Source organism: Musa acuminata, chromosome BXJ1-4, assembly GCF_036884655.1.
Source record: "Musa acuminata AAA Group cultivar baxijiao chromosome BXJ1-4, Cavendish_Baxijiao_AAA, whole genome shotgun sequence".
In the NCBI taxonomy this organism is placed as follows: Eukaryota; Viridiplantae; Streptophyta; class Magnoliopsida; order Zingiberales; family Musaceae; genus Musa; species Musa acuminata.
In genome coordinates this window covers 5,572,468-5,599,638 of record NC_088330.1, presented here as the reverse complement: position 1 = coordinate 5,599,638, position 27,171 = coordinate 5,572,468, and the positions used below count along the sequence as shown (strand labels likewise).

Here is a 27,171-nt window from a genome sequence, read left to right as displayed (position 1 = left end):
TAAAGATCAACTACCCTTTTATACCCCTCTTCTCTTTTTCATAGGTTTAAGAGACAATCTTTATAAGGATATACTCCTTCCTAAACAGAATTCTAAACTTAGAAATAGAGGATAGAATTTCTCAAGTGATTATTACAGCGTTTTCTTACTTTTAAACTCTCTTTACTTGTGTGTGTTAACCAGGAATGAGAAAGGTATTTATAGGCCTCAAGTGGATTCAAACTTGGAGCCTAAAAATATCTCATCCTCGGTTTTCGGGGTACTAGCGGTATCACCGCCTATGCTGGTGGTACCATCGCCAGTGCTTTCTAACACTGGATAGTACCATCGCATGACACTCTACTACTTAGCGGTACCACCGCTTAGTCTGGCGGTATCACTACTTGATAGTCTCTCGGAGATTGTGTTTGGGCGGTACCACCGCTTGACATAGTCTCGGAGACTATGCCATGATGGTTCCACCTGTTGGGCCTTTTACTTAGCCCAACTTAGGCCCAATTGGCTACTTGGCCCAATTTCAACTTAATTATAGGCTAACTACAAATTTTAATGCATACAATAAGCTAAATAAGTCCGATAAGTCTAGGTTTCTTCCAACGAGCTTTCAACGATCTTCCAACAAACTTCCAAGTATCTCTCGGCAATATTCCAACAGACTCCCAGTAAGCTCTTGGACTTCACAATGATTTTCTTGGCGAGTCCCGACGAGTTTCTTTGGCAAGCATCTAAACATCTTGACCAATTCCGATAGAACTTCTGACGAACGTTCGGACTTCCGATGAACTCTTGAACCCTCAATAAAATCTCGTTCTTGAATCTGGAACTTCATTTTGCTTTATGCCTTGATCACAATATTAGTTAATTCTGCATAATTAAAACCTACTTCGATCTAGATATATAGGCAATGTAAATTATAAAGTTAGATTTTATAAAATTTGAATAAATAGATGATAAGGGTTCAACCAGCATGTCATATAAAAAATCACTATGTAGAAGTACACGTCGCTAAGAAATCAAATGACAAATTATCCTTACATATTAATCGAGAGCCACATCTAGCCATATGTTAAAATGAAAATTCTAAGGATTTGATGTTACTAACAATATAAAACACATCCCTATTCTATAAAATCTAAGTAAGTTACGGGTTATAATTTTTTTAAAAAAATAGTTTAATCTCACGACCACATTCAATCTCTCATAATAAGCCTTAAACAAATAGAAAACCTAATTAAAATTGGGCTATCAAATCTATATATAATTTTAAATACTTTGAGGTATGAACAAAATAAAAGTACTAAGACCATCTCCCGTTTCTAATCCATTCAAAATCATTAATAGATTAAACTTTTTATGTAGCAATAGATAATACGTACTAATACCAAATCCAACAAATAACTTAACTTTCTGTGTGAAATTAATCCAAACATTTCTTAGACTTGTTTGCTTTTATTTTGGTTTCTAACATACAAATGACACACACACACACACACATAGAAATCCACATTAAAAACACAACCATTGACAACATCAAATTCTTTGAATCTTGTATTTACTTATGAGGCAATAATTGATTAACCTAATCAACGTAGCATATTTCAAATGAAATGCTAAGTCTTCACTTGTCCTCCATTTGGCCTCCGCTTAGTCTAGTGATTCACATTTCTTACCATCTGTGCTTCTCCGTGCCATCACATCCTTTGATTAATCACAAGCTTAACATAAAACCATATTCTTTAGAGCCTAATTAATTTTGCTTATGGCGAGACGATCAACCACCCTATCTCAGTCAACCCAAAGCATAACTCGTACGTCATATATGATGGTAAGATCTACGTATTCCATGACGTCCATGTTCTTAAAACAAGTATGTCCTATGTAAATTATGAGTCATAATCTATCCCAATTTCGAATACTTTAACAGCATGCATGTTGCTATCTTACATCAAACACAATAAACTAAATGAGTCATAGAGATTGAGAGCACACAGTTTCTTTGGCTTACCTCCGTTTGTTTTCTTCAAATAATTCATAGAATTTTCGTTCTCTTCAACACAATAATCTCTATCGAGCTCATGTAGGTCTTCTCAATACCTCTCTCACATAATAATCAACTTAACGTAATAATTAGTGGATACACAATACTATGACTACTAGATTGGCATGAGATGAGATGTGAGACCTACGTAATTAATTTTAATCGAGGTAGGTGTTGCACCAACCGGGTTTTCTTTTTCGGCACTATCCTTATCTAACTACATAAACTAGTTTTCCTAGCCAAATGAGTATTATTTAGCTTGCTTGATGAGTTTTTATCATCATCAACAACATGATTATGACAGTTTACCTTGATCGGTGGGTGACACGATCGTTGACCCAACATGTTGACTGTTGACTCGCCACGCTATCTCAATTATTGTTTCTTAATTTTTTTTCTAAATAATTTGTTCCTTTTTAGATATGCTCTGATTATGATAATTCAACTTTTCTTATTGAGAAAATGGTTTATATACACATTATAAATTGAGAAAATCGAAGAGTATATGTGTTGATGGTTTGGAACGAAAGTGTCTCGCATTGTTTTACTTCCCTCAATGATGGGAAATATCATTGGAAGCATTCAGAAATTTGGTGAAAGGATTTGGCTTTGGATTAATAGACGGATCAATTCATAGACCACTATCCATAAAATACTAATCTCAATGGTCTATCGTCCCACCTTAACAATATATGAAGCAACCAACTAATGTCACCATCAACTCAGCTAACCATTGGAGTACGTGCTATTATATTTATATATGATCCAGACTTAATAGGTTATGTGTGTGTGTGTATGTTAAAGGAAAAGCCACGTACAGAAGACATTTCTGTGATTGATATTAGAATCTCTATCCTCAGTTATGATCGTCTCGATCTGCATCACCAATTCCTATGACATGACAACCACAACAACGAAGTTGAGAAAGTCCCAACTGTTGCTTGGGTTCATGTAATTTATAGAATTCGAGCAACCACAATATGCATATCCATACATGTTTACTATTCGCACGAATTGTACGACTTAGAGGGCGGGCGTCGCGAGTTGAGTCACGGCTAAAGATGCAAATAGGGAGTAGGTTGTCATTCACCATCTCCGTTCTGAGTTGAGCTCATTAGCGTAGCTTTAAATCCAAGCGATATTGATGATGATGGAAATTGCTGATAGTGGGGAAAGTTGATGTCGCGATCGAGACATCAAAACGAGATTACTAATCTTTACGGCATGCAAGTGATGGAATGAAGTTTGGGTTCATTGCATCTCTACTACCAAATCCATTGTCATTGGAAGGATTAGCCTTGCATCGACTCAAACCTGATTTGGTTTGGTTACATAGTAATCGGCAAACAAGTGTTTGCTATTCTGGGGTGCGGGTCCCACGAGTTGATGAGCGTAGGCGCGGAGTGGGTAATCAGGTGAGTCGAGGAACGCCACGTCGGTGTGGATGAGCGGCCATCGAAGCAACGATCCATCTCCGAAGCGTTCTGTGTGCACGAATCCTATGGCACAATGAAAGGCTCGGAAAAAAAGAGAGAAAACTACCGGGCCGGACCTTTTAGGGGGTGCCGCGCACGGGTTGTTGGGTCTTCTTTGCGTTCTCACGTGCGTGTACGGTGCACACAAGATCCGCTCATCGGGGCCGTCCGTTGACGGATGGACGGTGTACCGGGACCTGTACGTCACGCGGGATGCTTGACGTCAGAACCGTGACTGAGCGCAGCACATGGGAAACGGCAGGACGTGCGCGGGGCACCAGGGATTCTTTGTTCGCTTGTTTCGCGTGGGCGATGATACAGCGGATCGGCGTGTCGGGTGAAGCTGACAGCAGAAGACCGCATGCTTGCGCCACGTGCTGCCAGACGAAAGGATTGACGAGCCACGGTCGGACGGCGCGGACGAACAGCTCGGCTCGCCCCTCTTATTTGACCACAGGAAGGAAAACGATATTAGGATAATAACAAATATATACTAGTAATCCCCGCGGCCATTTTTAGAAGCTTCCACCGTTGTCGCTCTTAATCCCCGAAGCGAAACGGGTCCTCGTCGCGAAGATGCTACTGGTGGTCCTCGCCCTCCTCCTCTGCTCCGCCGTCGCCTCCGCCTCCGCCTCGGACGACCGCGCCGGCGGCCGCAGGGTCCTCCACCAGCCGCTGTACCCCATCCAGTGGACCCCACCACCGCCCCCTCAGGACTTCGTTGACCCACCTCCGGACGAGTCAAGCAGCTTCTTCCCCGGTGTCCCCTCAACGCCCGCCGTTGCGGCCTCCTCCTCCGCGTCCAATAAGGTCTTCGTCATCGCCTTCTCCGCTTCCGTCCCAGCCCTCGTGGTCCTGTTCTTGTTGGGGTTCCTGTTGTACCGGCTAAAGTTTCGGAGCTCGCCCGAAGCCGGAAAGCTTGTCGGCCCCGACGGCAGCGGCGGCCAGTGGGTGGACCGAAAGCCCGCTTCCGCGGCGCCGGATTTCCTCTACCTTGGCATCATGGATACGTCGGCGGTATCTGGCGGGCGGCAGAACGGATCCTCTTACGGAAACATCGCGACGGAGCGGGTGCTGGAAATGCATCACCCGAGCCCCGAGCTCCAGCCGTTGCCGCCGCTGAGTTCCACAGCTTCGCTGAGGGGAATGGTCCCTCCGCCAATGACGTTATCCGATGAGGACACCTTCTACACTCCGCAGCGGTCGGTGGTGTCCGCCACCAGCGAGAGCCCGAGTAGCCCGGCCTCCCGTAGGAGCCCCCCAAGTATTAACAGCGGAGAGCAGCAGTTGTTGGCCGTGGCCGCGGCAGACACTGCACCCCGCTTTGCGGTCAAACAGATGATCCTCCCAATGGACCAACAACCTCCACCTCCATCGCCGCCGCAGCCACCACCATCTACTGAAACCATGGGAAACATTGAACAGCCAATTAAAGCTCCGGCGACTCCAGTTGCGGCATCTTCAAGGCGTAGGTTGCTAAATCCACTTCCTCCTGAAGCAACACGGATCAACATACCACTTCCTCCGACGAAGCACGGCGTTGGCATTGCTGCCAGTTCTTCGCATCAAGTACACGAGATGGTGGAGGAATTGGAGGGCGACTCGAAGCCCAAGTTGAAGCCTCTTCACTGGGACAAAGTTAGTGCGAATTCCAATCGAGCAATGGTCTGGGACCAGATGAAATCAAGCTCATTTCAGTGAGATTTCACCTAAAGATTTCTTCCCACTCCCTGTATGTTTCAAGTCTTTCAATACCATGACTGAGCATTATTCTCTTCGTCTTCACTTGGCAGGTTGAACGAGGACATAATCGAGACTCTATTTGTCAACATCACCTCAAGTTCTCTTCCCAAAGCAACAAGCAGACGACAGCGTGTCCTGCCATTAGATGAGGAGAAGAGAGTGCTGGATCCCAAGAAGTCGCAAAACATAGCAATACTCTTGAGGGCATTGAATGTGACGAGAGAGGAGGTCCACGACGCTTTATTAGATGGTAAGGGTTCTATATTCTGCACCCACTTTAGATGATAATTACTCTATGACTTCCATCGTAATCCTCAGTCATATGGAATCTGGGCCTGCTGTAATGCAACCAAAATCAACTTATTGCTCAAGGAAATCTACCAAATTTATAGCAGGTTCCTCTATTCTATGATCAAAACAATGGAAAGTTCATATGATTTACTCTGTTAACTAAGTTCATTTAACTATTGTCCGTGAAGCTAATAGGCTGTTAACTAAGTTCATTTACCTTGTGACTAAATGAAGGAACTGAGTTGACCACATGTGGCTGAAGGTTTCTTAGCATTGGACTAATTGAAATCTGCAAAGATCAGAAAATAGGAAGAATGAAAGACAAAGTAAAATATTCAAGAGAGAAAATTAGACAGAAAAGAAAAGAGGAATGGAGTATTAGGGCAGTGACCAAACAATCTTTGCTTGTTTATAAAAGAAATTCAACATAAATTTAATTCCAGGAGAGATTTTTGATCTAAGACTTACTGTTTATTCTGTTCAGATATGTTGAAGGGAACATGATTAGCTGATCGATCACCCTTTTGTGGAATCCTGATCATCATGGAAGATTTCCCCCATCAGTTCAGGCAACTATGACTGCAATTCAAAATATTAAAGGTTGTGTGAAAAAAATCTCAAAGTATTTAACAATCAATTCAGTATCAGTGCTAAAGTTGTGCTCTAAATATAGGCTAGAAGAGCTTTGACCTAATTCATCAATTGTAATATAGCTTGAACAACTACATGATAACCCTCTGAAATTATTCTAAACTTAGTAAGAGCCTACGACAAAAGAAAGGTGACAACCTCAATGTTGCAAATAGGTCCACAAGCATGTATAGAACAATCTCGTCCTTTTCCAAGTCTAATGTTGGTAATATCACAATATTTCATTCAAGGATCATCTCTGTGGATGACATTTAACAAGAATTATCGAGTTGGTGACCATTTCTGTGGTTCCAATGCATCGACCACCTTTCTTCTCATGTTTAGTAGTTGAGATGATATGGTTAGAAGTTAGTTCCCGATAAATGTTAACATTCTTGGCAAGGTTGTGGAATCAACAGCATCTAAAATGAGGGAATGCTGTGCAATTTAATCTTTGATGTTAATTTAGACATAAGCACCGGTAGCTTTGTTAAGTGACAATCAGACCAGATCTAAGTTTAAACGTATCTAAGTAGTTACTGCTTTAAAAAACTTGAACGAAATCATATCTAAGGAGAGCCCAACTGACGAAGTACTACTGTCTACGTGGTTGGCCATTGTCCACCACAAACATTAAAGCAGTTAATTGAAGCCGCTTTGAATTAACTCATTACATCTTTAAACAATGAAGACCACCATAACTAAGTAATAGTTAACTACTTTGATAATACAAATAAACTTATGCAGAACAGCTTCATGTATCTGTCCAGATGATGATGAACTATGTTGTGGTTTTAAAATTTAGAAATGGAATAAAAAAACTACAAAGATCTAGAAGAATACAAGGAGATATATGTGAAACTGTGATCAACATCATACAGTACACCACATCCCCAGGTTCCATAAATTGTGTCATGTATATGTTAACTTGTTTAGATATCACATAAAAGAAACTTCGAGTGTTGTCATCAGATCAATGGTCATGTATCCTTGTTTTCATCAGCTGTTGCCTGTATAGGTTTGCTTGTTGAAATATCACAGAAGCCACTTTAAGTTTTGACATCAGATAAACGGATGATCAAATCTTTCTGAAAATCATGGAGCCTTATAACTTAGAAATGCTGCATCTACCAACTTTGATGGGAAAAAACATAGTTGATGATGAGTACCAATGTGATAAATCCTATGTATTATTGTTGACTTAAATATTGTTGGATGACCAAAGTTGTCTGCAACAGGTAATCCTGAATGCTTAGGAGCTGAGCTTTTGGAAACTTTAATCAAGATGGCTCCCACCAAGGAGGAAGAACTAAGACTGCATGATTACATGGGTGACATATCAAAGCTAGGTTCAGCTGAGCGCTTTCTGAAAGCAGTGCTAGATGTACCATTTGCCTTTAAAAGAGTTGATGCAATGCTTTACAGAGCTAATTTTGAGACAGAAGTCAAATATCTAATCAAATCTTTTGGAACTCTAGAGGTAAATTTATTGTATTGATACTTCATCTTGAAATACAGGCAAATGTCTTCAAATTAGTGCTACATGAAACAAACCTTGAAAATATTCTATTATAATATATTATCTTGAAAAACTCTTTCTGTGCTAAATAATTATAATTTTTCCTATTTTTTAATAGTCAAACATGCATCACTAATTCCATACTTATCCTTTGACTTATAACATTGACCATCAAAGAATGGCGAATGCCTGATTCCAAATTATGATGTTTCTTGTTTCTTCTAAACTCTATTTTCAATAATTCGGCGCATTTGAACAACCATACCTGACATTAGATTTACTGAACATAATTTGGTAAATTGAAAAAAAATATTATTCTACTTTCATAAGCATACCTAATGGTCATTGCCTCCTTCAAATGTTCTACAGGCAGCATGTGAAGATTTAACAAGCAGTAGACTATTCCTTAAGCTCCTGGAAGCTGTTCTGAGGACTGGAAACAGGATGAATGTGGGCACCAACCTAGGTCAAGCGAAAGCCTTCAAGCTCGACACTCTTCTAAAACTGACAGATGTAAAGGGAACTGATGGAAAAACAACCCTACTCCACTTCGTCGTGCAAGAGATTATCCATTCAGAAGGAACAGGTACTGAACCATTGACAGTACACAATCCTACTAACAGTAGCAGGGAAGAACAATTTAAGAAACAAGGTTTAAAAGTGGTGGCTGGGCTGAGTAATGAGCTTGGGAACATCAGAAAGGCAGCAGGAATGGACTCAGATGTTCTTAGCAGTTATGTCTTGAGGCTAGACATTGGGCTTCAGAAGATAAAATCAGTTTTACAGCTAGAGAAGTCATGCACGCAAGGGATGAAATTTTTTGACACGATGAAGGTGTTTCTTGAAGAGGCTGAAAGGAAAATTGATCATGTCAAGGCTGAGGAGAAGAGGGTGATGAATATAGTAAAGGAAACTACAGAGTACTTCCATGGAGATGCAGCAAAGGAAGCTCACCCTCTTAGGATCTTCATGGTGGTGAGGGACTTCCTATCTGTACTAGATAATGTATGCAAGGAAGTGGGCAGATTGCAGGAGAGGACATCGATGGGTTCAGCTAGATCCTTTCGCATATCTGTCAATGCATCTCTACCAGTTCTCCAAAGGTATGAACAGCGACGAGTTGTGCAGTCAGATGATGATGATGATAGTTCATCATCACAGTACTAATGCAAGAAGATCACTTCTCAGTCATTCTATATGAAGACAATCAGGTGACAAGGAAAATGGTAATTTGTCCATCGGAAAAGATGAGCAAGGAGGGTGAAGAGAAGGAAATTTCCAATTTGCAGGCTCATGTCTGTAAAAAAGAAAAAAAGAACCTTAAAGGAAGGCATCATTGTACAGAATTTCACACAGATCAAAGCTAGGGAAAGGGCTCTCATCAGAGTACAGAATTGAGTTTGATCTACTCTGATGCGATTAAGTTGATGGTTGTAGAAGTTTGTACTTTGTTCCTTTTACATGTATCTTTTTCCTTGTGGATATGTTAAAATTAGATTGAAAGAGAACATCGAGGCTAAAATTGCTGAGCATTTTGAATTCAAGAGCCAGAATCAGTTTCTTCTTCTGCATATCATATCTTCATGAGAAATATAGCAGAGAGAACAGTGTGAATAGTCTTTCTAAGAACTTTATTTGAAAGAGATATTGATCCTTTGTCTAATGGTGAGGGAAGGAGTGTCTAAGTTCATCAGGTTGAATTACTCGAACTGATCCTCAACAAGCCAATTCCCTGACAGGGAATTGTCCAGCAATTTACTCCACAAGTATATAATCAGGATTTAGTTTGGTGATCCATATCCTGCCTTCAATCCATTATGAATAGATCAAAAAATGTGGGTTAAGCAATCTTTCACAGAAACTGATCTTTCATGAGATCCATCATCTGGAATTGGTCAATCTCAACTCTAAATGATGAAGCTTCCCGTTTAAATACAAAATGGTGGGTGTGCTTCCCCTAGGAACTGTTCATGAACGATCGGTTGATAGATTTAGATCAAGAAGAGCCTCAAGACCACACCTCCAAATAACTCGCTCTCTCTATCCGCGATCCTTAGCGTAACTCTGTGGTGGAGTGTGACCGCACACGCCCACACAGACAATCACCCAACCTCCCCGGCGACCCTTAGCATAACTCTATGGTGATCGCACCGCCTCTTCACCCTTTCCTTTGCTCCTCTCGGGACTCACCTTCCATTGATTTCTTGTCGCTCAAGTCTCCGAAACAAAAAAGAGAAAAAGAAAAACTAAATTTCTTCTATGACTTCAATAAGGAGAGGAAAACTGAACTAAATTGTAGAGAGAGGATAAATTGCTGACCTTTGAGGAGGAGGATCGGAGCAGCGGTGGCCGAGAGATCGTCGGAGGAGATGAGTCGCAACACGTGCAGAATCGTCCGCAGAGGCTGCAACGATTTTTTCAAAAATAATGATCATACGAGTTATAGATAGAAATTCAAAATAATCAATAAAATAAATTGAACAATCATCTGCGGCCGTGCCTTCAATGGTCGAATCCACCAACGCCCAGGCCCACATCTTCGTTGCCAAGTTCTCGGCTCATGCCCTTCGTCTCCGCCGTCTACCCCTCCCAACGCCCAGGTTCGTGCCTACAAGTCACGATTTGATTCCAAATGCTCTCATTTCCCGATCCCTTCCTCCATTCTGACGAGTCTCTGGTTGCAGATTTATTCCAATCTTTGCACATGTACGAATGGTACGGGTGAAACATCAGCCCAGTGAACGTCGCCGTGGGCCTGCTGCGGACCGCAACTGGCACCTCTATCAGGCCACACTCAAAAGTGTCTTCTACGGCGGCACTACCCTCCTTCTTGACAGGGGGTTCTCTTCATTCTCCGTGCCCGAGCGGCGGCGTGCTCCACTCGACGAAGACGATGCGGCGGCCTGTGATCCGGACCTGTGTCGTCGGTCCCCCGGCGGCGGGAGGGAGGAGAAGCGGCGCCGTCCAGCCACGCCGCCGACAAACACGGAGGGATCAGTGACAACTAGCGGTGAGAGCCGGTGAGGCGACCACTGCGCCGTCGAGCCGAGAGGCTCCTCAACCTGTGTCTGTGAGGATTGGGTCTCATTCGTTCGAACCGTGTGTCGGTCTTCACAACACTCGCAAGCTCGGTCGTTGTTGAGTGATTGCTTATAGATTGTTGTATAAGAAATGATCCACTCATACAAATCCTCTGTTGAGACATAGCAATCGTTAGTGTATTGTTGAAAGAAAAACAAAGATTTTATCTTTGTCCACTCACTCGTCACCTCTTGACACGTGCTCTATAATTTCCTCCTCTACGGTTTACCAAACCATTCCTATATTCTTTTTCATTTGAATATTCATCATCACTATTACAGCAACATAGTTTCATTTGAATATTCATCATCACCATTTGGGTCGGCTGCATTGAGCTTCTGTGACCGACTATGTGATGTACTCATCAGCAGTTTGAAGCATGCACGGCTAAATGTAAATGAGATGCAGAGTGAAGAAGCTTCCTATTCTTCCCAACAAAAGGAAACAAAGGCATCACATACGTACACAATGAGCTTTTCTTTTATTAGCAGCAGCAGCAGAAGAAAACCACTCTGTCGGCAGGCAATGTAATCCCTGCATCAGAAAAGGCCATCCTTGTGGTGATACAAATGCACCGGAAAAAAAGGCAAAGAGAGAAGAAGAAGAAGAAGAAAAAAAAGGAGGAAGAAGGAAAAATACACAAATCAGTCACCCCAGGCAAGATAGGTAGGCATACCTCGTGCTTTATTTCCCTCCAAACTCTCCGGTCAGAAGAAGTAGAGTATGATGTGATGTTAGTGATCACAAGGTTGGTAAGAGCATCTGCTCTGTATCTATATCAGGCTGGCTCTTCTCTTCAGTTGTATTAACTGTCCTTGCAGACTACATTGCTTTATCTGGTTCATGAATTTGTGTTAATAATAACCATGTGAAACCTGGAATAGCGAAAAAATTAAGCAGGGACTGAAGTTAGACTTACACTCAAAGCTGCTACGGTGGACAAGAGACCTCTGGATCGGTCAACTAGTGCTCGCTCTTGTGCAGCCACTTTAGTGATTTCTGATATCAGGTTACTCATTCCTTCAACCTGTACAAATGCGAAATACCAATGTAGTTAAGCTAATTCCTGTGATCAGATAAGCCAGTGGTCGATAATTGAAACTATGCATTTGATATCAGAGGGGGCTTTTCTAGGCAAAATACAGTAGAATGAATAATGAACTGAAGGTGGCAAATGAAAAGCTTCCACTGTGTCATGCCAGTGAATTATAAGGACACAAGTCAGGCACTGAGATAGCACCATGTGATGCTTCATTTGTCATTAAGTTGCATGCTTGCATGTCTTAAAGCTTCTTGTGCCTCTCTCTCCCATTGATACATATTCGTATCCTTTCACCATTCCTTGCAGTAAATCTGGTTTTATTTATGAGCGAATTTTAGATAAGTAATTGAAAGTTCTCATGCTTTGCAGTTCATATATGATTTGGTGCAACTGCTGGATTGAAAAGGTTATCTTAGAAACATTACCTATTTTTGAGATACCTTCTGTGATTCTAGTCAAAATATAACCACGTTCAAGTTAAATGAAGATGGCAATGGCAAAGCAGATACTGAAAAAGCAAATTATTGGTAGCTAACAAACAATTTAGAACACACACTGGACTTGTGCTCCAAAAGCATCAAAAGTGATGATGGAAGATAAAACAAAATCACTTTCGGCCTGATGAAATGTGACTAGATGAATGTTGTAGAGGCAGTTTACCTTGGACAATAGAGAGCAAATTGAGGATCCCATTGCCTGCATTATATCAAGTGCTGAACTAATTGCATCTTTAACTTCCAGAAGGTCAGCCTGTGAAATGAGACAACTATAGTATTTCCCAAAAGCTGGATTGATGTCAGAGTTCATTTGTTGATATGAAAAGCCAGGAAATACAAACCTTGGCTCCACCAACTATGGGAAGACGAAGTGTGCTAGCCTTTAATGCTTTAATAGCTTCTGATAATGAGCTTAAGTGATCTTTCTCCATAAGAGACCACTCCTCTAGATAGGCCATCTGCATTAACCAAGTTGTAAATTGTGCAAATATACAGATAAGGTTTTATAAACTGATCCAATACGAGAGCTCGAGATTTGTTTTTTGCAACTTTACTGATGTTTGGTTGAGTTTTTAATTCTAATGATAATTGCTTGTAGTTTCACATTGTGCAATTTCCACTACTTGGTTGCATCCATAATGTAGTTTGGTCAGAGTTATTGGCTTGATCTTTTAATTGAAAAGAAAAACTAGTGCATGATTTTCAAACCATGTAGGGTCTAGGGAGGGTTTATGTCTGCAAGCAGAGAGACATTTTATGATTCAAACCCTAGTCATCCAGGTTGCAAAAGACAAACCTACCATGGTGATTCTCGAAGAAGCTAAGTAATTCACAGTTGCCAAACTGACCGATCCTGGAGAAACCTGATATAGGATTATTTATTGTAAATTCAAGGGCTCCAGGACCAGTTCAAGCAACTCTATATTGAATTAAATTTCTGCGGCAAGATTGACAAATTTTTAAAACTGATAATTTTTTGTCTCAAGTTCAATACTCTATAGACATACTATCAGGAGAAACAATTCAACAATGAATAACTAGCTCTAGCTAATTTTGTCCATTATATTTCACCATAAATTACTTAAGTATTCTCAGATACTCTTCACTTGTGGTCTTTTAACATTGAACAAAGAGGGACATGATACACCTTTTGGCTCCATGGCTAGTTAGTTGTGCCTAAGAGATGATTGTCGTCCACTTTTCATATTCTTATCTTATTATCTACTTCCTTTCCATGATTCACACTTTTCAAGAGAGAAAACCTGGAGGGTCTCACTTTGGCATTTTAGCACCATGATATTGCATAATGAGAGAATGCCTGAAACTTCTGAATGGCATATTTTACAGGCAGTTGGCTATTGATCTGACAATTGACTATAAAACTTGCTAAAAGTTTGATAGGTCATACCCTGATTAATCAGAATGACCAAAAGAATGATTCAGAGTGAAACTAAAACATACAAAAAGGACTTTCACAGGCATCTTAAAACAAAGTGAAAACTGAGAAACAAAGGCTTACTTGCTCCTTAAGAATGGAAATTAGCTTTAAATCTTGTTTCAGAGTTTGTAGCTTGATCCTTTTATTAGTAATGGAGTCACGCAACTCTTTGGTAGTTACCCATGCATCAGTCAGATTTTTCTGTAAGGATCAAAGGAAAGCATTAGCTAATATAACTTCACTGGTATAAATGAAAATAAAAAAGAAGCATTGGCTGATCAAAATAAGAGGGACTGAAAGCATAACTATAACATTTCGGACAAAATAAGCAAGCAAGAAACACAAAATTAAAGATGATGTGACCAGAAGGACAACTTAAAATTTTAGGCCAATATTAGCAAGAAAAGCCACAATTAAATCAACATCTGATTTGAACGATACGACTTGTTGTTTCTTAAAACGCTAACCAGCCATCTCAACTACATCTATTACCCTAGCTTTTAATAAACATTGCTTCTTAATTGTTCAACTTTTTGATCCATGAAGCAATGGTAACACTTGCATAATAGGAGGGTTGTAGGAAAACTATGTATGGCTTATTGACAATTGCATGATTATGTTCCAAAGTTTTACCAAATTTATCAGTTCTGTAATATTACAATGAAGTGCATGAAAAACATTACTGATCACATATACTAAGCTTTACTCCGATCACCATATAAGTGGCACATGAGAAAAAGGAAAAAACTACTAACTTTGGTGTTTTTAGTTCAAATGTATAAAGAAAGCTAGATCTTTTCTCTATGAAAATGGAAATCCAAACTGAAATGACAACAAAATTAGTGTGCCAAAGGAAACAAGAGAAGTTGATATCTAAGCTAAAGCAAGCTACTTGACAGAAAAAACAATTAACAGGTATATAACATTTATGATCATATTATGCTGGACAAAATACATAAATAGGAAATCCATCACAAATTAGCTAATATATAGGAAACACTAATTTGGAAGATATTAACATCAACAGTACCTCTACAGTTAGTTTCCGCAATAACAGTGCAGCATCAAACCTGGCATTAACACATCGCCATTGTAAATGCCGGTTATCAAGCAGCCTCAACATGTGAGCCTCGTCAATCCGATTCTCCCCCTTCCTTGCTCTCCGCACTTCAGCAGCAAAGCTTATAATTGAAGGTGCATTGCCTGGTTGACAAACCAGTGAACTGCTCATTGATACATTACTCCTTGTCCGCAAAGGGCTTGCCATACCCCTTGATGGTGAAGCGGAAAGCTTGTTTGGAGAAGAAGGTCTCACGGGTCCACGGAGCGGTGAGGAAACTGACCTTGGAGAAGACAAGGGGCTGTCCATTGACAACTTCTTTATCACACCCAGCTTCGACTGTACCACAGACCTTGAATCCGGCGAAGATAGTGGGGAGCAAGTTTCGGGATAACGATGCAGCCGGCTATTCGTCTCCTGCCAAAACCTTGCTGGGACACTGATCCCTCTGGAAGTCACCTTTGCGCGCGGGCGCATACTGAATTCTGGCGCCCCCGAATTGCTCCCAGAGGACACACTATCAGTATCGGATGAAGCTGATAGGTCACAACCATCGAACGAAGCCCTTCTCGCACTATCATCAAACATCATCGACTGCTGGAACCTGACGGTGGCCAAAATCGGTTCTTTCTTCTCAGCAGAGCAATTCGAGATCCTCATCAACGGATTTGACGGCTGGGCTGTGGAAGAGGGCCATCGGTGGTGGTTTTCAAAGGGCTTAGAGTTATCCAAATGATCACCAACCTTCAATGGAGAGGCAAAAGAGGCACTAGCTCGCCGCCGCTCGGGAGTGGACTTCCTGGCGGGGCTGCGGGAGGCGGCCTTAGCGCGGCTGGTCTGGTAGAAGAAGGACTCGCACTGGAACGAGACGGAGAGGCTCCGGGTCGTCAAGCAGAGAGCGCGCGCGGCGGGGGAGGGCTCCGCAGGGGCCGGGCGGGGATCGGCGCGAGGCGTGGAAGGCCGAGCCCGATCGACGGAGTGGGACCGCTTCTGGGCGGCGGACTGGGGCAATACCGGCGGCGTGGAGGACCGTGGGGCCGCCATCGGCGACGGGAAGCGCCGCGAGCTAGACGAACCGCTCGAAGAAGAGAACGTAGTGGCGGTAGAATAGGAGGTGGAGGAAGAGGACGAGGAGGAACCACAAGATGAGAGGTAGCGAGAACCGATCTCCTTGGTGCGAGGCTGCCTTGCGCCGGCCGCGGCATTGCTCTTCTCGGAGGGGATCAGCGGCGAGCGACGAGGGTTCTGGAGATCATCGCGACGCGGAAGGGGCGAAGTGTTCTTGTGACTGCGGGGAGGGTTCCGGGACGCGGCGGGGGAAGTGGTGGCGGCTGCCGGGACCGCGGCCACCATCGATCTAATCGTAGAGCTCGCCGCCCTCGGTCGATCTCTGGCTTTCCTCTCCAATTACAGGAAGGCGGTCACACAGGCGGAGCACCAGACTCCACCTTCGGCGCTACTCCTTGGAATAAGGAGAACTAGAAAAGTGGCGAAGCAAAGGAACGAGTGCGAGAAGCCCTGCATCTGAAAGAGTCGACAGAGGTTTAGTTTCCCTTCTAAGCCATTGTTAGCAGTCATGAATGCAATATATTTTGCTGTAACGCTAAGATAGGATGGGAGTGTCACTGTGCTGTGCATGGGGTTGGTTTAGACATTGGCATCAGATTCAAAGCAGTAAATCTTATGGAGATTGTACATAAGACAAAGACGCAACAGTGATCACACATGAACTGTAATAAATGGGGCAGAGGAATTGGGTGGCTGGAATGAGGAGAAGGCAGATTTGTTTACTTCATTTTACATGCTAAATCTAACTTAGGAAGGCAAAGCTTAGTTTATTAGTTCTTCATCTGTCAACTGGAGATTAAAGTAGTAGCAATGTGAGTTGAGATCTGGAAGAGAGCATGTAGTTGGCCATACGACTCATTTCCAATTGTCTGCAGGCAGAGACGCATGAGGAAACAACACTCGTCCATCAAACTGCTCCATTTAATAGGAGGCCACACACCTGACAGTAACATGCGTACCTCTCCTCTCACCAGTGTGTTAATGAAAAGAGAAGAAATAACCATACTTCCGTTCCACTGTCATATAGACTCGAGCATTATAATAGCAGAGATAACTAAAACATTATATGAAGCTACCCTAAGAAATGGAAAGCTTTCATGTCATATTTCGTATCTCTTCTTTATGCTACTTTGTTTATGGGTAGATGATGTAAAACTTGCGTAGGGACGAAGTTAGCATCGGTATACAGGCGAAGTATGGCAGAAACACACACCATAGTAATCATAATATTATTTCCTTCATGAGAACAAAGCAATGCGTATCACTGTCTTGTCTTGTTTGAAGGAAAACAAGACTAGATAGTCGAGATGCGAAACTATTTAGGTAAACAGCAAATCCCTGCCTCTGCCTTGTCCACAATCATGTTTTAGATATTACAATAAATAGGGTGAATTATAACAAAAAGCTCTTATTTTTTATATTTTTTCATAGAGCATCTTTATTTTAAATATATATATAATTTTTTCATAAAATAATTATTTTACTCTTGATCCGTCGTCATCTCCATCCTGCACTATCTCACGGTGTTCTTGCTCGCGACCTTCGTGTGAAGGAGGGTGCATGAAGATCGTTACCACTTTCTTCGACTTATGTCATCTTCTTTTTGCATCGCCTCTTCTCCCATTCGTCTAATCACCTGTAATCTTTGCATAAGAAAGAAGGGGATACAAAAGCTATCGTTGCCTCCACGTTTACTCCTCCCTCGTGCAAGGGTTGTGGTGTGAGTAATAGATCTAAAAGGAGGGGACAACGATGCAGGGTGAAGTTGACAATGACAAAGATAGAGGTAAAATAATCTTTTTACACAAGGAATGACGCTCTATAAGAATTTTTCAAAAAAGTGGCACTCTATAAAAAATTCTAAAAGTATGAGCTCTTTTCAAGAAATCATCTTATTTAATATATATTTTAAAAGAATGAATTTTTGAAAAAACCTTTTAACTTTGAGAATTTTTAATATAATACCCTGCATGAAATGATCATTTTACCCCTACTTTTGTTAACCCTCCCAACTTTGCCCTTACACACTTTGCTCATGACCGTCTGCAACCCTAAACCCAAGCTTGTCACCCATCCTCTACCTTATATGAGACTATCTTGACAATCATTGTCATTGTGTATACAAGGGCAAGTCGATTGATGGTCAATTAGGCCTGTAGAGATTATGACAGCCCCCGTGCCCCTTCCTTCCTCGTGCACGAGTCGCTAGCAAGAGTAATACAGAGTGAAGACAATAGTAGATTTGGTGGAGGCTAGGAGTAAAATGATCATTTATGGAAAAAAAAAAATTTTGCTAGAATTTTTCAACGTTGATGTGTTTTTGAAGAAAATTCTCCAAAGATGTTTTCGTAGGAATTTACCCTTTTTAAAATAAAATAAATTAAAATATAATCTTTTATCATAGTAACACTTAATTATTCATGAATGAAAAAACGTTCAGATATATAAGATTAGCAATTTTTTAAGAAAAAATTTTTAACAAACTTTCAAACACAAATATATTTTTGGGATTTTCCTGAGAAGTGCTTCCATTTACAAAATTTCATAACAGTATCTCATTTTGGTCTAATACTTAAAAGATCTCTGATCTGATAGCTAACTACTTATCCTTTTTCTCCTCTCTTTCCCTTTTTGTTCTTATGGATCAGTAGATAGGGTGCATCAGTCCAATTACAATATTTTTACACTGTATTATAGTGCTTTTAATAATATTATAAAAATACTATAATGTAGTATAAAAATATTATATTATACAAAATATTAATTTTACAGTATTTTTAACAACACCAATAAAATACTATAATATATTAATAAAAGTACTATATAAATATTTTTTATACTATGTTCCAGTTTTTTCATAGTATTATGAAAAACTATAACTCATTGTAAAAACATTATAGCTAGATTCACCCTATAAACTGGTCCATAGGAAAAAAAAAAAAAAAAGATGATTAGGGATATTCTAGGTATTAAGTAAAAAATACTGTTAAAAAATTTCTAAAAAAGATAATATTTTCCCAAAAAAACTAAATAAAAAGTATTTTCGAAAATTCACTCCAAAAGACTTTATAGTGACATTGACGGTTGAGCGCACGGGGTCCGCCATGTCCAACAACGAGGGCCTCAAAAGAATGTTACCCTTTTTGGTGGAGACAAGCGAGCCACTCGCAGAAGAAGACACGATTGCCACTATTCCCACGTAACCCAAGCGGGGTTGCTCAAGCAATCGAAGCCGTCGGTTGTAGTACCTGACGATAAAGACGCGCGCTAACTCTTAAGATGCGTTTGTTTAAACATCATCACATGATCGCATTAAACCCATGAAAGCAACATCGATGTTTTGCAAACTAAAAACATGACATCTTTCTACTCTACGTGGAATGTGGCACATTATGTGATTAACTCAGATGAACCAAAATATGAGTTACTAGCGGCATCATGATGCACATGAGTAACTAACTATGAGGCCATTTATTATATACTACTACTGTATTATATTATACAAGCCGGTGGTATTTACAAAGAGGCCACCCAAGTAAAGAAACCGAATCACGATGCCGGCACGAGTGCGACGAGTCTAGAGGCTGCGGCAGAAGCCGATGCGGGCCCGCCCCAAAGCGTGCGACCCGTCTCCCCGGCGTCTCATCCCTCTCGTCGCCGCCGTCGGCATTGTGATTCGGTCAGCAGTTCCCACAGCACGCGCACGTCCTCGTACTCGCACGTGCTCACTTCCTGCCTCAGCCGCAGCAGCCCTGCGGCAAAACACGGAGGGAAAGAGGAGTCAAGTCTCCGCCACGGTCAGATCGCGGCGTGCTGCGGTTGGGGGTCGGACTCACCGGATTTGCGAATGCCGACGCGGGTGGCGACGCCGGCCCAGACCCTCCTCATCGGTGATGCCACCCGATCCCACCAAGCCATCCCTCGCCGGCGTAGTCGAGAATCGCAGAGAGGGAAAGAGAGAGAGAGGCCGAAATCAGTTGATGCTGATGCTATCCAAGTGCCGCCGATTTAAAAGCCCACCCTCTCTGTTCACCGGCTAATTCCTTCTTCGACCGGCAGGTGACGGTCAGCATTCACCGTACATTCGTCAGGAGATATTTTTTCCTCCATCGACGCGTGGGTGGCGATGGTTGAATCGTACGCGTGGACGCCAATTCGGACGCGATTAAGGCCGCTGACGCAGAGCATGATCCGCTGCAATACCCCCGAGTTGTCACCCGCAACCAGTACCCGTGAGATAACTGGAGGAGAAACTCGCGCCCCGCAGGCGACACCGACACACGCCCGGTGGTGGTGGGGGCAGCAATGCGTGCTGGACGTGGCAGCTACGGGGCTAGTTATTTGATCCCGTCCGGGGGACCGCTCCAGGGAACAGCCAGTACAGTGTGGGCCCGCAACACTGTCCATGTAATATGAAAACGATGGGACCACCCACCCAAGGGTTACCATATTCTGTAATCTCAATCACCACACGGTGTATACGAAATCATTCGCACGATGTCGATACAGATGACATGGCAAATATATTAACATCTAAGCTCCACGAGGCCTACACGATGGAGCCATCTAAGCTCCACACGATCGATGGTAGAGTCATATGATCAACACATCGATTCTTATTGCAAACACTTAGGTTCCACGCAACTGATACGTTGACTCCCATAGGTAAGGGCCTGGACTCCATGTGGTCGACATGATGGGGTTATTTGGCCCACCCATCAGCGTCACCTCTACGGGAGGAGCCAACTAGTCATATTTGATTGGCACCATGTGTTAAAGAGGCAATGCAATCTCGAACTTAGACATAAGCTAACAATGATTATAGTTAAAATCCAACACTCCCATCGCATGATACATGGGCAGCTCAAAGAGTCTATCATAAAAGGAGGCTCATATGTAGCTATTGTAGAAATTGAATAATATAACAAGTTTAACTTGAGATATGCTCAAACAAAGGATCGAGTTAGATCCTACTCAACTTTCATATTGGACAACCAAAGACTAACTTAACACATCTTAAAAAATAATATAAAATTTACTAATGTGTACTCAAGTCTCTAATGTATAAAAATTTTGATAGTTAATTATAAGGTGTTGGCTTCGAGAGTCTTACTTTTGTGACTTGCCCTTTGTAATTTTTTTCTTTGACATATTTCCAAATAAGCAAGTGTACTCGTCATCATGCTTCAATTTGAGAGGGGTATTGATGAAGTGATATTTGTGATTTCTAAGTTTGCTCAAGGATACAAAATTTGCTTTCTAATAATATTGTTATTTTCCGACTAATTGGGCATGTAATTTCCAAACATCGAATGCAATCGGCTCGGTGAAATTGATTCTGAATCATAATGGAATATGCATTGGTAAGCAATCGAATGCGTCGTATCAAATCCTTGGCTAAGTCAAACATATTCAGAAGGTGACTATAACATCCGCATCATTTTCCTTCAGATGTTGAGCTATCGCAATCTACATAGTTCACAAGCAATTGACTGGGATGAGTTGCCATGGAAAGGAATTCTACTGCTTACACTGAATACTTAAAAACCACATTCCAGCAAACATATGATTTAGAAAACTTACTAATAGAAAAAATGTAATGCAAGAGTTTGACAATGAAATCTTGGTCATGATAATCTTTCGTAGATTGACGATGTTCTATAATGCTTGATACTAACCAAGACTTAGGTTCTTTAATCCTATGACTTGCACTCATTTTTCAGAATGCAGCGAGTATCTTCATGCCATACAAAATTTGGAAGGATCCGAATGATAAGGCAGAGATATGAAGACGATCTAGTCAGTCGATATCTTTTCCACGTCTGCCTTCTCCAAGCTTGCCATGTATGTGATATAGATGGTCCAAAGAAATGAGAATGAATTGCTCACCAAGGGCTGAAAGAAAACAAGAGAAACGCTTAAAGATGAGCTAAGAGATTCAGAAACTAATGACGATATAGGATTTTGTGTTACCTGCAGACGAACAGGGATGAATTTAAAGGTAATGAAGTCACATATAGGCCAGTACACAACCCCACTCTTAAGAGTAGGAATCAAATCTCTTTTTAGCCTGGCAAAGATTTCGGCACCAGTTTCACCTATTGTTAACAAAAACAGTAAACATTATCAAGCAAAAAAAAACATTGTATATAACCAATCAAAACAGATGATGAGTAGTACATGTCTACTATCATTAATGTTATAATAAAGGACAGGCACACAGAACAGAAACCAATGAACAAGACAGAGAAAAGCCAAAGAAAGACAATTACACACAGCAAAACATGAAGTTACATCTATGGGTGAAGACGACAACAAACTCTGTTATGGCATAGCGTGGAACACCTTTCGTCTCTCCAAAAAATCCTCAAATACATGATGGCACATGCATCCCTATGATACCCAGCCCTACAAGCTGACAAGGAAATGCCAGCAGTACATGGGGGTGAGTGAATATAAGTCACATTCATAGTTGATTCCATCCAAATGTTTTAAGTATCCCCCACATAGACCAAATGAATTAACAGAGAAGATAGAGGCCCATTAACTTCCGCAGTTAACAGAAGCACAAATAATTTGATGTAACCAAGTTTGTCACTCATCCTACATGGTCCTAGGAAATCACCTTAGAAGCCTAGGCAAAATGCCTTAGAAGCTAGGTGGGTGACTAGAATCGAACTTTACCTCTTTCTATAAGATGATGACCATAAACCTTTTGCATCAATTTGTATAAGTTTGTAAAAAAAAAAGTTAAACAACATTGATGACAAAATGTTAAAGACACGCCATCATCATACATTTTAAATAACATTTACATTCATAACAATGTTGATTTTGCACAAATAATCTGATATCTCCAAACAACATAAGGCTATAAATTGTTACATAATAAAGACCACAAACAATGCCATCAGAAAAATATAGCATAACAAAACAATGTTCACTGATACAAGATGACTATATATTATAGAATCTGCATAAAAGATTAGTTATTCTCCTTTTAAATATCTGTAGCTGATTAATGATAGTTTAAAAACATGCTAGAATATAAATATTATGTTACTAAAATAAGTTACCTTCATCTCTTTTTCCTATAGTAGTTATCCATAGTAGATAAATGGTCATGTTGAAAGAATGAGGTTCTTGGTTACTGGTTACTAGGCCCCAGGTGCTCAAGTAGTTCACCTAGCATAAGGCCCTCTAGATAGTTAGGTCCTTGAAACATGGATGATGCCTTGTACCTGACTACGAATGCTGAGCGGCCACCTAGCAATGTCTACTTGCTTGAATGGTTGCCTAGTTAGAGACTTTCAGTAGAGTCAAGCACCGGGTTAGGGTTGTAGATGGATCAGATTGGGGCAGCCAATCCTTATCACAATTGATTCTTGGTTGATCCAATCTGAACAAAGAATCAGCTCTAAGCAGAACAATATCTTGATCACAGTTCTAAATCCAACTATCCTATCCCATCCAATTGCTAGTGTCTGAAAATAGAGTGAAAGGAGGGGGAAGGGAGAGATAAGTGAAAGAGGCATCCCGTGGTGAATGAGAAGTGGAAGTAGTTGAGTTGTCCTAGAAAACACTATGTTCCATCAAGTCCTGTCATCTTTGTGAGATTGCACCCCTTGAGGATCTCCATATTTCTTCTTAAGCCGCTTGATCACTGCTCAGTTCAGTGGTGACCTGAACACACCAAAAACCCCCACCCTACCCGTGGGCATCAAACAGCCTTGCCAGCGGGATTGGTGGCATGTTAGTAACCTTTCACTTGAAGCAGTTTTTTGGCAAGGATGATGAGGCAGCAAAGAGGATGATGCCCTCATTAGTGCCACAGTGGAGTCTGGTGCCAGAGGTAGATAGAGAAAGGAGGGAGGGAAGGGGAGAAGGAAAGAAGTTAAGGTCATTTCCTCTTCCACATCTGATGTTATCCATAGAAGTTATATATAATAATAATCTGGGCACCCAATCAACAACAACAATGAATAAAACAAGAGAAATTTGTCTGAGGTCTGAAGATGTTCAAGGGATAACAGACATTAAAAAAAAATTCCACCCTCAGAAAAAAAGAAAAAAAGAAACAGGACCCAGCAGAAACTTGGGTTGAAGATTAAAATATAAGCGACCCATAAACAACAGAATAAATATTATGTAAAGTCACAAAAAAAGATTTTTGAACTTTGAACTTAATAGATTCTCAACTTATATTGCAATAAAATGGGAGAAAAAGTAGAAGAAGTGCACTGCTCCGGTAAACAATGTAAATTGACTGGAAAATGGGCCAACTCAGTAGTAATAATCATAGAGCTGCTCTGCACCATATAATCATAGAAGCAAATTCAATTCAATATTGAACTGACACATCATTGTTGAGTACGTTCAATGAGTCTCATAAACACCATCTCAGGCATCTCTAGAAACCAAAGCTGGACCTACTTCACAGCATGCGGTAGGGTTCCAGGAATGAGACAAAGCATATTGCCCATCCCTGTTGAGTCTTTTCTTATTTTTTTGGGATTTCTCTGATCAGCTGGACTGCTCTAGTTAATATTCTGTTGTAGACATTGCACCAAGCAATACATCATTTTTTTTAATCAAGTAATACACCTTTTCCATACAGGCCACAGAACTACAGCAAGGTTTCTCACTTGGAAAATAAGAGTGACCCAAGAGGCCTTGAGATAAATTAAGACATCTGAATAGGAGATTCTCAGGATTAGAAACTTATTATTAATTAGATATGGAGATGCTGTTAACTCACTCTGCTTTCTGAATCCAAGAGGAACAGTATTGCACCTAAGTGAAAATTACAAATTTTGGAAAGAAAAATATTTCTTTCTTCAAGGACAATGCACAACCAAAGGTAGATATCCACACTTCCATGCAACTTAATATTAACACATAACTGCAACTACAGCAACTTACACCAAGTTATCTTAAACTACAGTGGCACCAAGGCCCAGTAACATGGTAATTTTTTGTTTATATTCTTGCTATAATTACCTTGATAGATGTAATAAGAAAAATCAATAATTTGCACAATGGTACAATGCCAAAATATTCCAAGAAAAAATAGTCAAAAGATGTTTTTATTTTTCACAGTAACAGAGAGGCCAATTCATCATTATACACCCTAAAAATGAAGAAAAACTACAGGCATACCAAACAATTACCACAATAAACTTTGATTATAACTACAATTACAAAGACACTCAACCATGTATGCCACAACACATTATATTAAATATTGATCTACAAATATAAATGAACTAATAACAATAGAAGTGTCTCCGTTGAGACACCCGATTGGTTAGTGTATTATGGCACAAGTGATAGGCCTCAAGTTCAAACTCACGTGTGACCATCTTATATGTCATTTAATGTAATGATTTTTTTTAAATAACAAAACTAGTTATATGGTTAAGTAAAATAGAAGTGCTCACATGATCTGCTGAAAATAATTCATTTTCAACACATGAAATGTAACTCTCCATTTCATAACTCCATCACAGAACTTAAACCATCTAAACAGTAATCGTTTCCAAGTTACATTATCTACTAATGATCAACTAAAGAACATGATAATCAGGCATGAGAAAGTATGGTACATCATGTACAACACAAATGCAGTTACCAAAGCAAATTATAAAACAAAAGAACATGTTACTATATGACCTTGTAATCCTGCATTTAGCGAGAAAAAAACTCCAGTCATTATAGGCCCATAGATTGCTTGTCCAAGAGCCATCTTCTTGAAAGTAGTAAGAACATCTCGTTTTGGTAGAACTCTGGAAACAAAATTGAACCAGAAATGCAAAGATGGTCCTGAAATGAACATCCCATAACCAGCCATTCGCAGTGTTCTTATGAGATCTAGACTGTCAGAGGACGAGAGTGTGATTATCTGCTAAAAATGCACAAAAATTAGTGATCAGTGTTTTATCAAGAAGTATGAAGTACTTTAAAGTAATGGAGCTTAAAGTTCTTAAGGAGATGCTGTATAAGGGAATTTGAAACTGTACAAAAGTATGTTGAATTTTATTTATAGATATTAATTAAAAGGAACTGATATTCTAATGATGGACAGAACATAAATGTTTGTTCTTAAAATGACACTAGTAAGGGCATATTGATAATCATTTTGCTCAATCATTCAAAGCTTCAGATCAAGTGCATGGCCTTGTCTGGAGCCAACTGCATGATACTCGAGATTCTGACTCATCTAAGATATTTGTATAGCTGATTCTTCTGATTGTGAAAAGGGGTGCAATAATTTGTCTTCAAAGGGCTTCTAATCATGCTAAAAGTGGGTCTGAACTCTATGGTCATCAGTTTACATTACTAATTGATATGCCAAATTACTATAAAGAAATGGCATGTCAAGTTACTACCAAATCCCTAGATTCAATAACAAAGTCACCTTACCAAAGCCACCACCCTCCCAAAGCCAAAATCATCATCAAACAAAGTTAAATTTACTGACCCCTTCAACCAAAAAACCACAATTCAGCCAAATGAACCAAAAATCCTGATTCTTGACGGCCCGCACTAGTTCGATAGACAACCAAACTTTCCAAGTTACGCAAACGCATGCAGCAAGAAAGGGTTTTCAATCAAGAAAGAGCAATAACGAGACACAAGGTCAGAACAAACAGACCTGAGAAGAGATATCCGCGGCGGTGAAGATAGCCCCCGCGGTGAGGCTTTTAGTTAGGATAGGGCGGGCTTCGATCATGCCGAGGTACCAACTCACGAACCCATTCCGGATCGAAGAAGAAGAAGATACGGCGGCGGTTGCGGGGGACAAGGAAGGGGAGTACAGGGAAGGCGAGGCGGGGGAGTGCCCCGTCGAGGTCTGCTTGAACTTGGAGGAGAGGAGGTGGGAGCGGTTGTAGGCTCTGACAGGCGCCGACGAGGACTTGGAGAGCTCACCGCACAACGGGGAAGGTCGAAGCTGGCGGAGGAGGAGGCCGTGTGCTCTCCGGCCACCACTTCTCAGGAAGCCTCCGCTCATTTCTGCGATTCGAGTGCGGCCGCGGCGGTAGCCGATCGTTGGGACTTTCGGCTTTCGTTGTCGTTCTTGAGTGCGGCCGCGGCGGTCAGTCGGTACCGAACGGAGGGTAAGGGCAAGCGAGCGATTGATAAGTACACGCCCTAGTAGGGCGGCTGACGCGCCCCTTAAGTCCCCGTGACAACACGAGACGATGGCTGTCGATTGCGTGGAAAAGAGAAAGGTATGAGTTTACATATCGCGAGAACTTTTTGCCAGATTTCGGGGATGTGGGTTCCCGT

At 41.1% G+C, this 27,171-nt stretch overlaps 3 protein-coding genes and 1 long non-coding RNA gene across 7 annotated transcripts; 1 reads left to right on the top strand and 3 right to left on the bottom strand.

The window, feature by feature from the left end:
• Positions 1 to 3,984: 3,984 nt before the first annotated feature.
• Positions 3,985 to 16,432, bottom strand: LOC135643480 (QWRF motif-containing protein 2-like). Of its 3 annotated transcripts, none has more exons than XM_065160490.1 (12): positions 14,785 to 16,432; positions 13,836 to 13,955; positions 12,658 to 12,774; positions 12,480 to 12,569; positions 11,697 to 11,804; positions 11,454 to 11,613; positions 11,243 to 11,311; positions 10,197 to 10,889; positions 10,016 to 10,100; positions 6,016 to 6,126; positions 5,765 to 5,836; positions 3,985 to 5,594 (listed from the first exon to the last, which is right to left on the bottom strand). In XM_065160490.1, the coding sequence occupies exons 1-6, from the start codon at positions 16,165 to 16,167 to the stop codon at positions 11,551 to 11,553; spliced, it is 1,881 nt and encodes a 626-aa protein (XP_065016562.1). In that variant the 5' UTR covers positions 16,168 to 16,432; the 3' UTR covers positions 3,985 to 5,594; positions 5,765 to 5,836; positions 6,016 to 6,126; positions 10,016 to 10,100; positions 10,197 to 10,889; positions 11,243 to 11,311; positions 11,454 to 11,550. The 3 variants fall into 3 exon arrangements, with proteins under 3 accessions (XP_065016562.1, XP_065016570.1, XP_065016576.1); XM_065160498.1 differs by having other exon boundaries at positions 3,985 to 5,591; XM_065160504.1 differs by having other exon boundaries at positions 6,016 to 6,081.
• On the top strand, positions 4,090 to 9,240 carry LOC135643475 (formin-like protein 8). Its single transcript, XM_065160484.1, has 4 exons — positions 4,090 to 5,210; positions 5,307 to 5,506; positions 7,416 to 7,657; positions 8,066 to 9,240. Exons 1-4 carry the CDS (start codon positions 4,090 to 4,092, stop codon positions 8,861 to 8,863), a joined length of 2,361 nt encoding a protein of 786 aa, XP_065016556.1. The 3' UTR covers positions 8,864 to 9,240.
• A 2,898-nt stretch (positions 16,433 to 19,330) lies between the features above and the next one.
• LOC135672348 (uncharacterized) lies at positions 19,331 to 20,166 on the bottom strand. The gene is made up of 2 exons (XR_010512951.1): positions 19,719 to 20,166; positions 19,331 to 19,634 (listed from the first exon to the last, which is right to left on the bottom strand). It is a non-coding gene; the product is annotated as an uncharacterized LOC135672348 (long non-coding RNA).
• A 1,282-nt stretch (positions 20,167 to 21,448) lies between these two features.
• LOC135643467 (protein SYM1-like) lies at positions 21,449 to 27,154 on the bottom strand. 2 transcript variants are annotated; one of them, XM_065160468.1, is made up of 4 exons: positions 26,537 to 27,154; positions 25,555 to 25,786; positions 21,856 to 21,980; positions 21,449 to 21,777 (listed from the first exon to the last, which is right to left on the bottom strand). In XM_065160468.1, exons 1-4 carry the CDS (start codon positions 26,891 to 26,893, stop codon positions 21,679 to 21,681), a joined length of 813 nt encoding a protein of 270 aa, XP_065016540.1. In that variant the 5' UTR covers positions 26,894 to 27,154; the 3' UTR covers positions 21,449 to 21,678. The 2 variants fall into 2 exon arrangements, with proteins under 2 accessions (XP_065016540.1, XP_065016544.1); XM_065160472.1 differs by having other exon boundaries at positions 25,555 to 25,783.
• Between the last annotated feature and the right edge of the window lie 17 nt (positions 27,155 to 27,171).

Excerpts from the sequence above, each read along its gene's own strand:
- LOC135643480 (XM_065160490.1), bottom strand. The coding sequence starts at position 16,167 with ATGGTGGCCGCGGTCCCGGCAGCCGCCACCACTTCCCCCGCCGCGTCC. Across the intron at positions 12,775-13,835 it reads TTTCCATTCTTAAGGAGCAA|ATGGCCTATCTAGAGGAGTG; the intron begins GTAAGCCTTTGT and ends TGGTTAATGCAG. Across the intron at positions 11,805-12,479 it reads TTTGCTCTCTATTGTCCAAG|GTTGAAGGAATGAGTAACCT; the intron begins GTAAACTGCCTC and ends GCATTTGTACAG.
- LOC135643467 (XM_065160468.1), bottom strand. The coding sequence starts at position 26,893 with ATGAGCGGAGGCTTCCTGAGAAGTGGTGGCCGGAGAGCACACGGCCTC. Across the intron at positions 25,787-26,536 it reads CCGCGGATATCTCTTCTCAG|CAGATAATCACACTCTCGTC; the intron begins GTCTGTTTGTTC and ends GTGCATTTTTAG. Across the intron at positions 21,778-21,855 it reads TCATCCCTGTTCGTCTGCAG|CCCTTGGTGAGCAATTCATT; the intron begins GTAACACAAAAT and ends GTTTTCTTTCAG.
- LOC135643475 (XM_065160484.1), top strand. The coding sequence starts at position 4,090 with ATGCTACTGGTGGTCCTCGCCCTCCTCCTCTGCTCCGCCGTCGCCTCC. Across the intron at positions 5,211-5,306 it reads ATGAAATCAAGCTCATTTCA|GTTGAACGAGGACATAATCG; the intron begins GTGAGATTTCAC and ends TTCACTTGGCAG. Across the intron at positions 5,507-7,415 it reads CCACGACGCTTTATTAGATG|GTAATCCTGAATGCTTAGGA; the intron begins GTAAGGGTTCTA and ends TGTCTGCAACAG.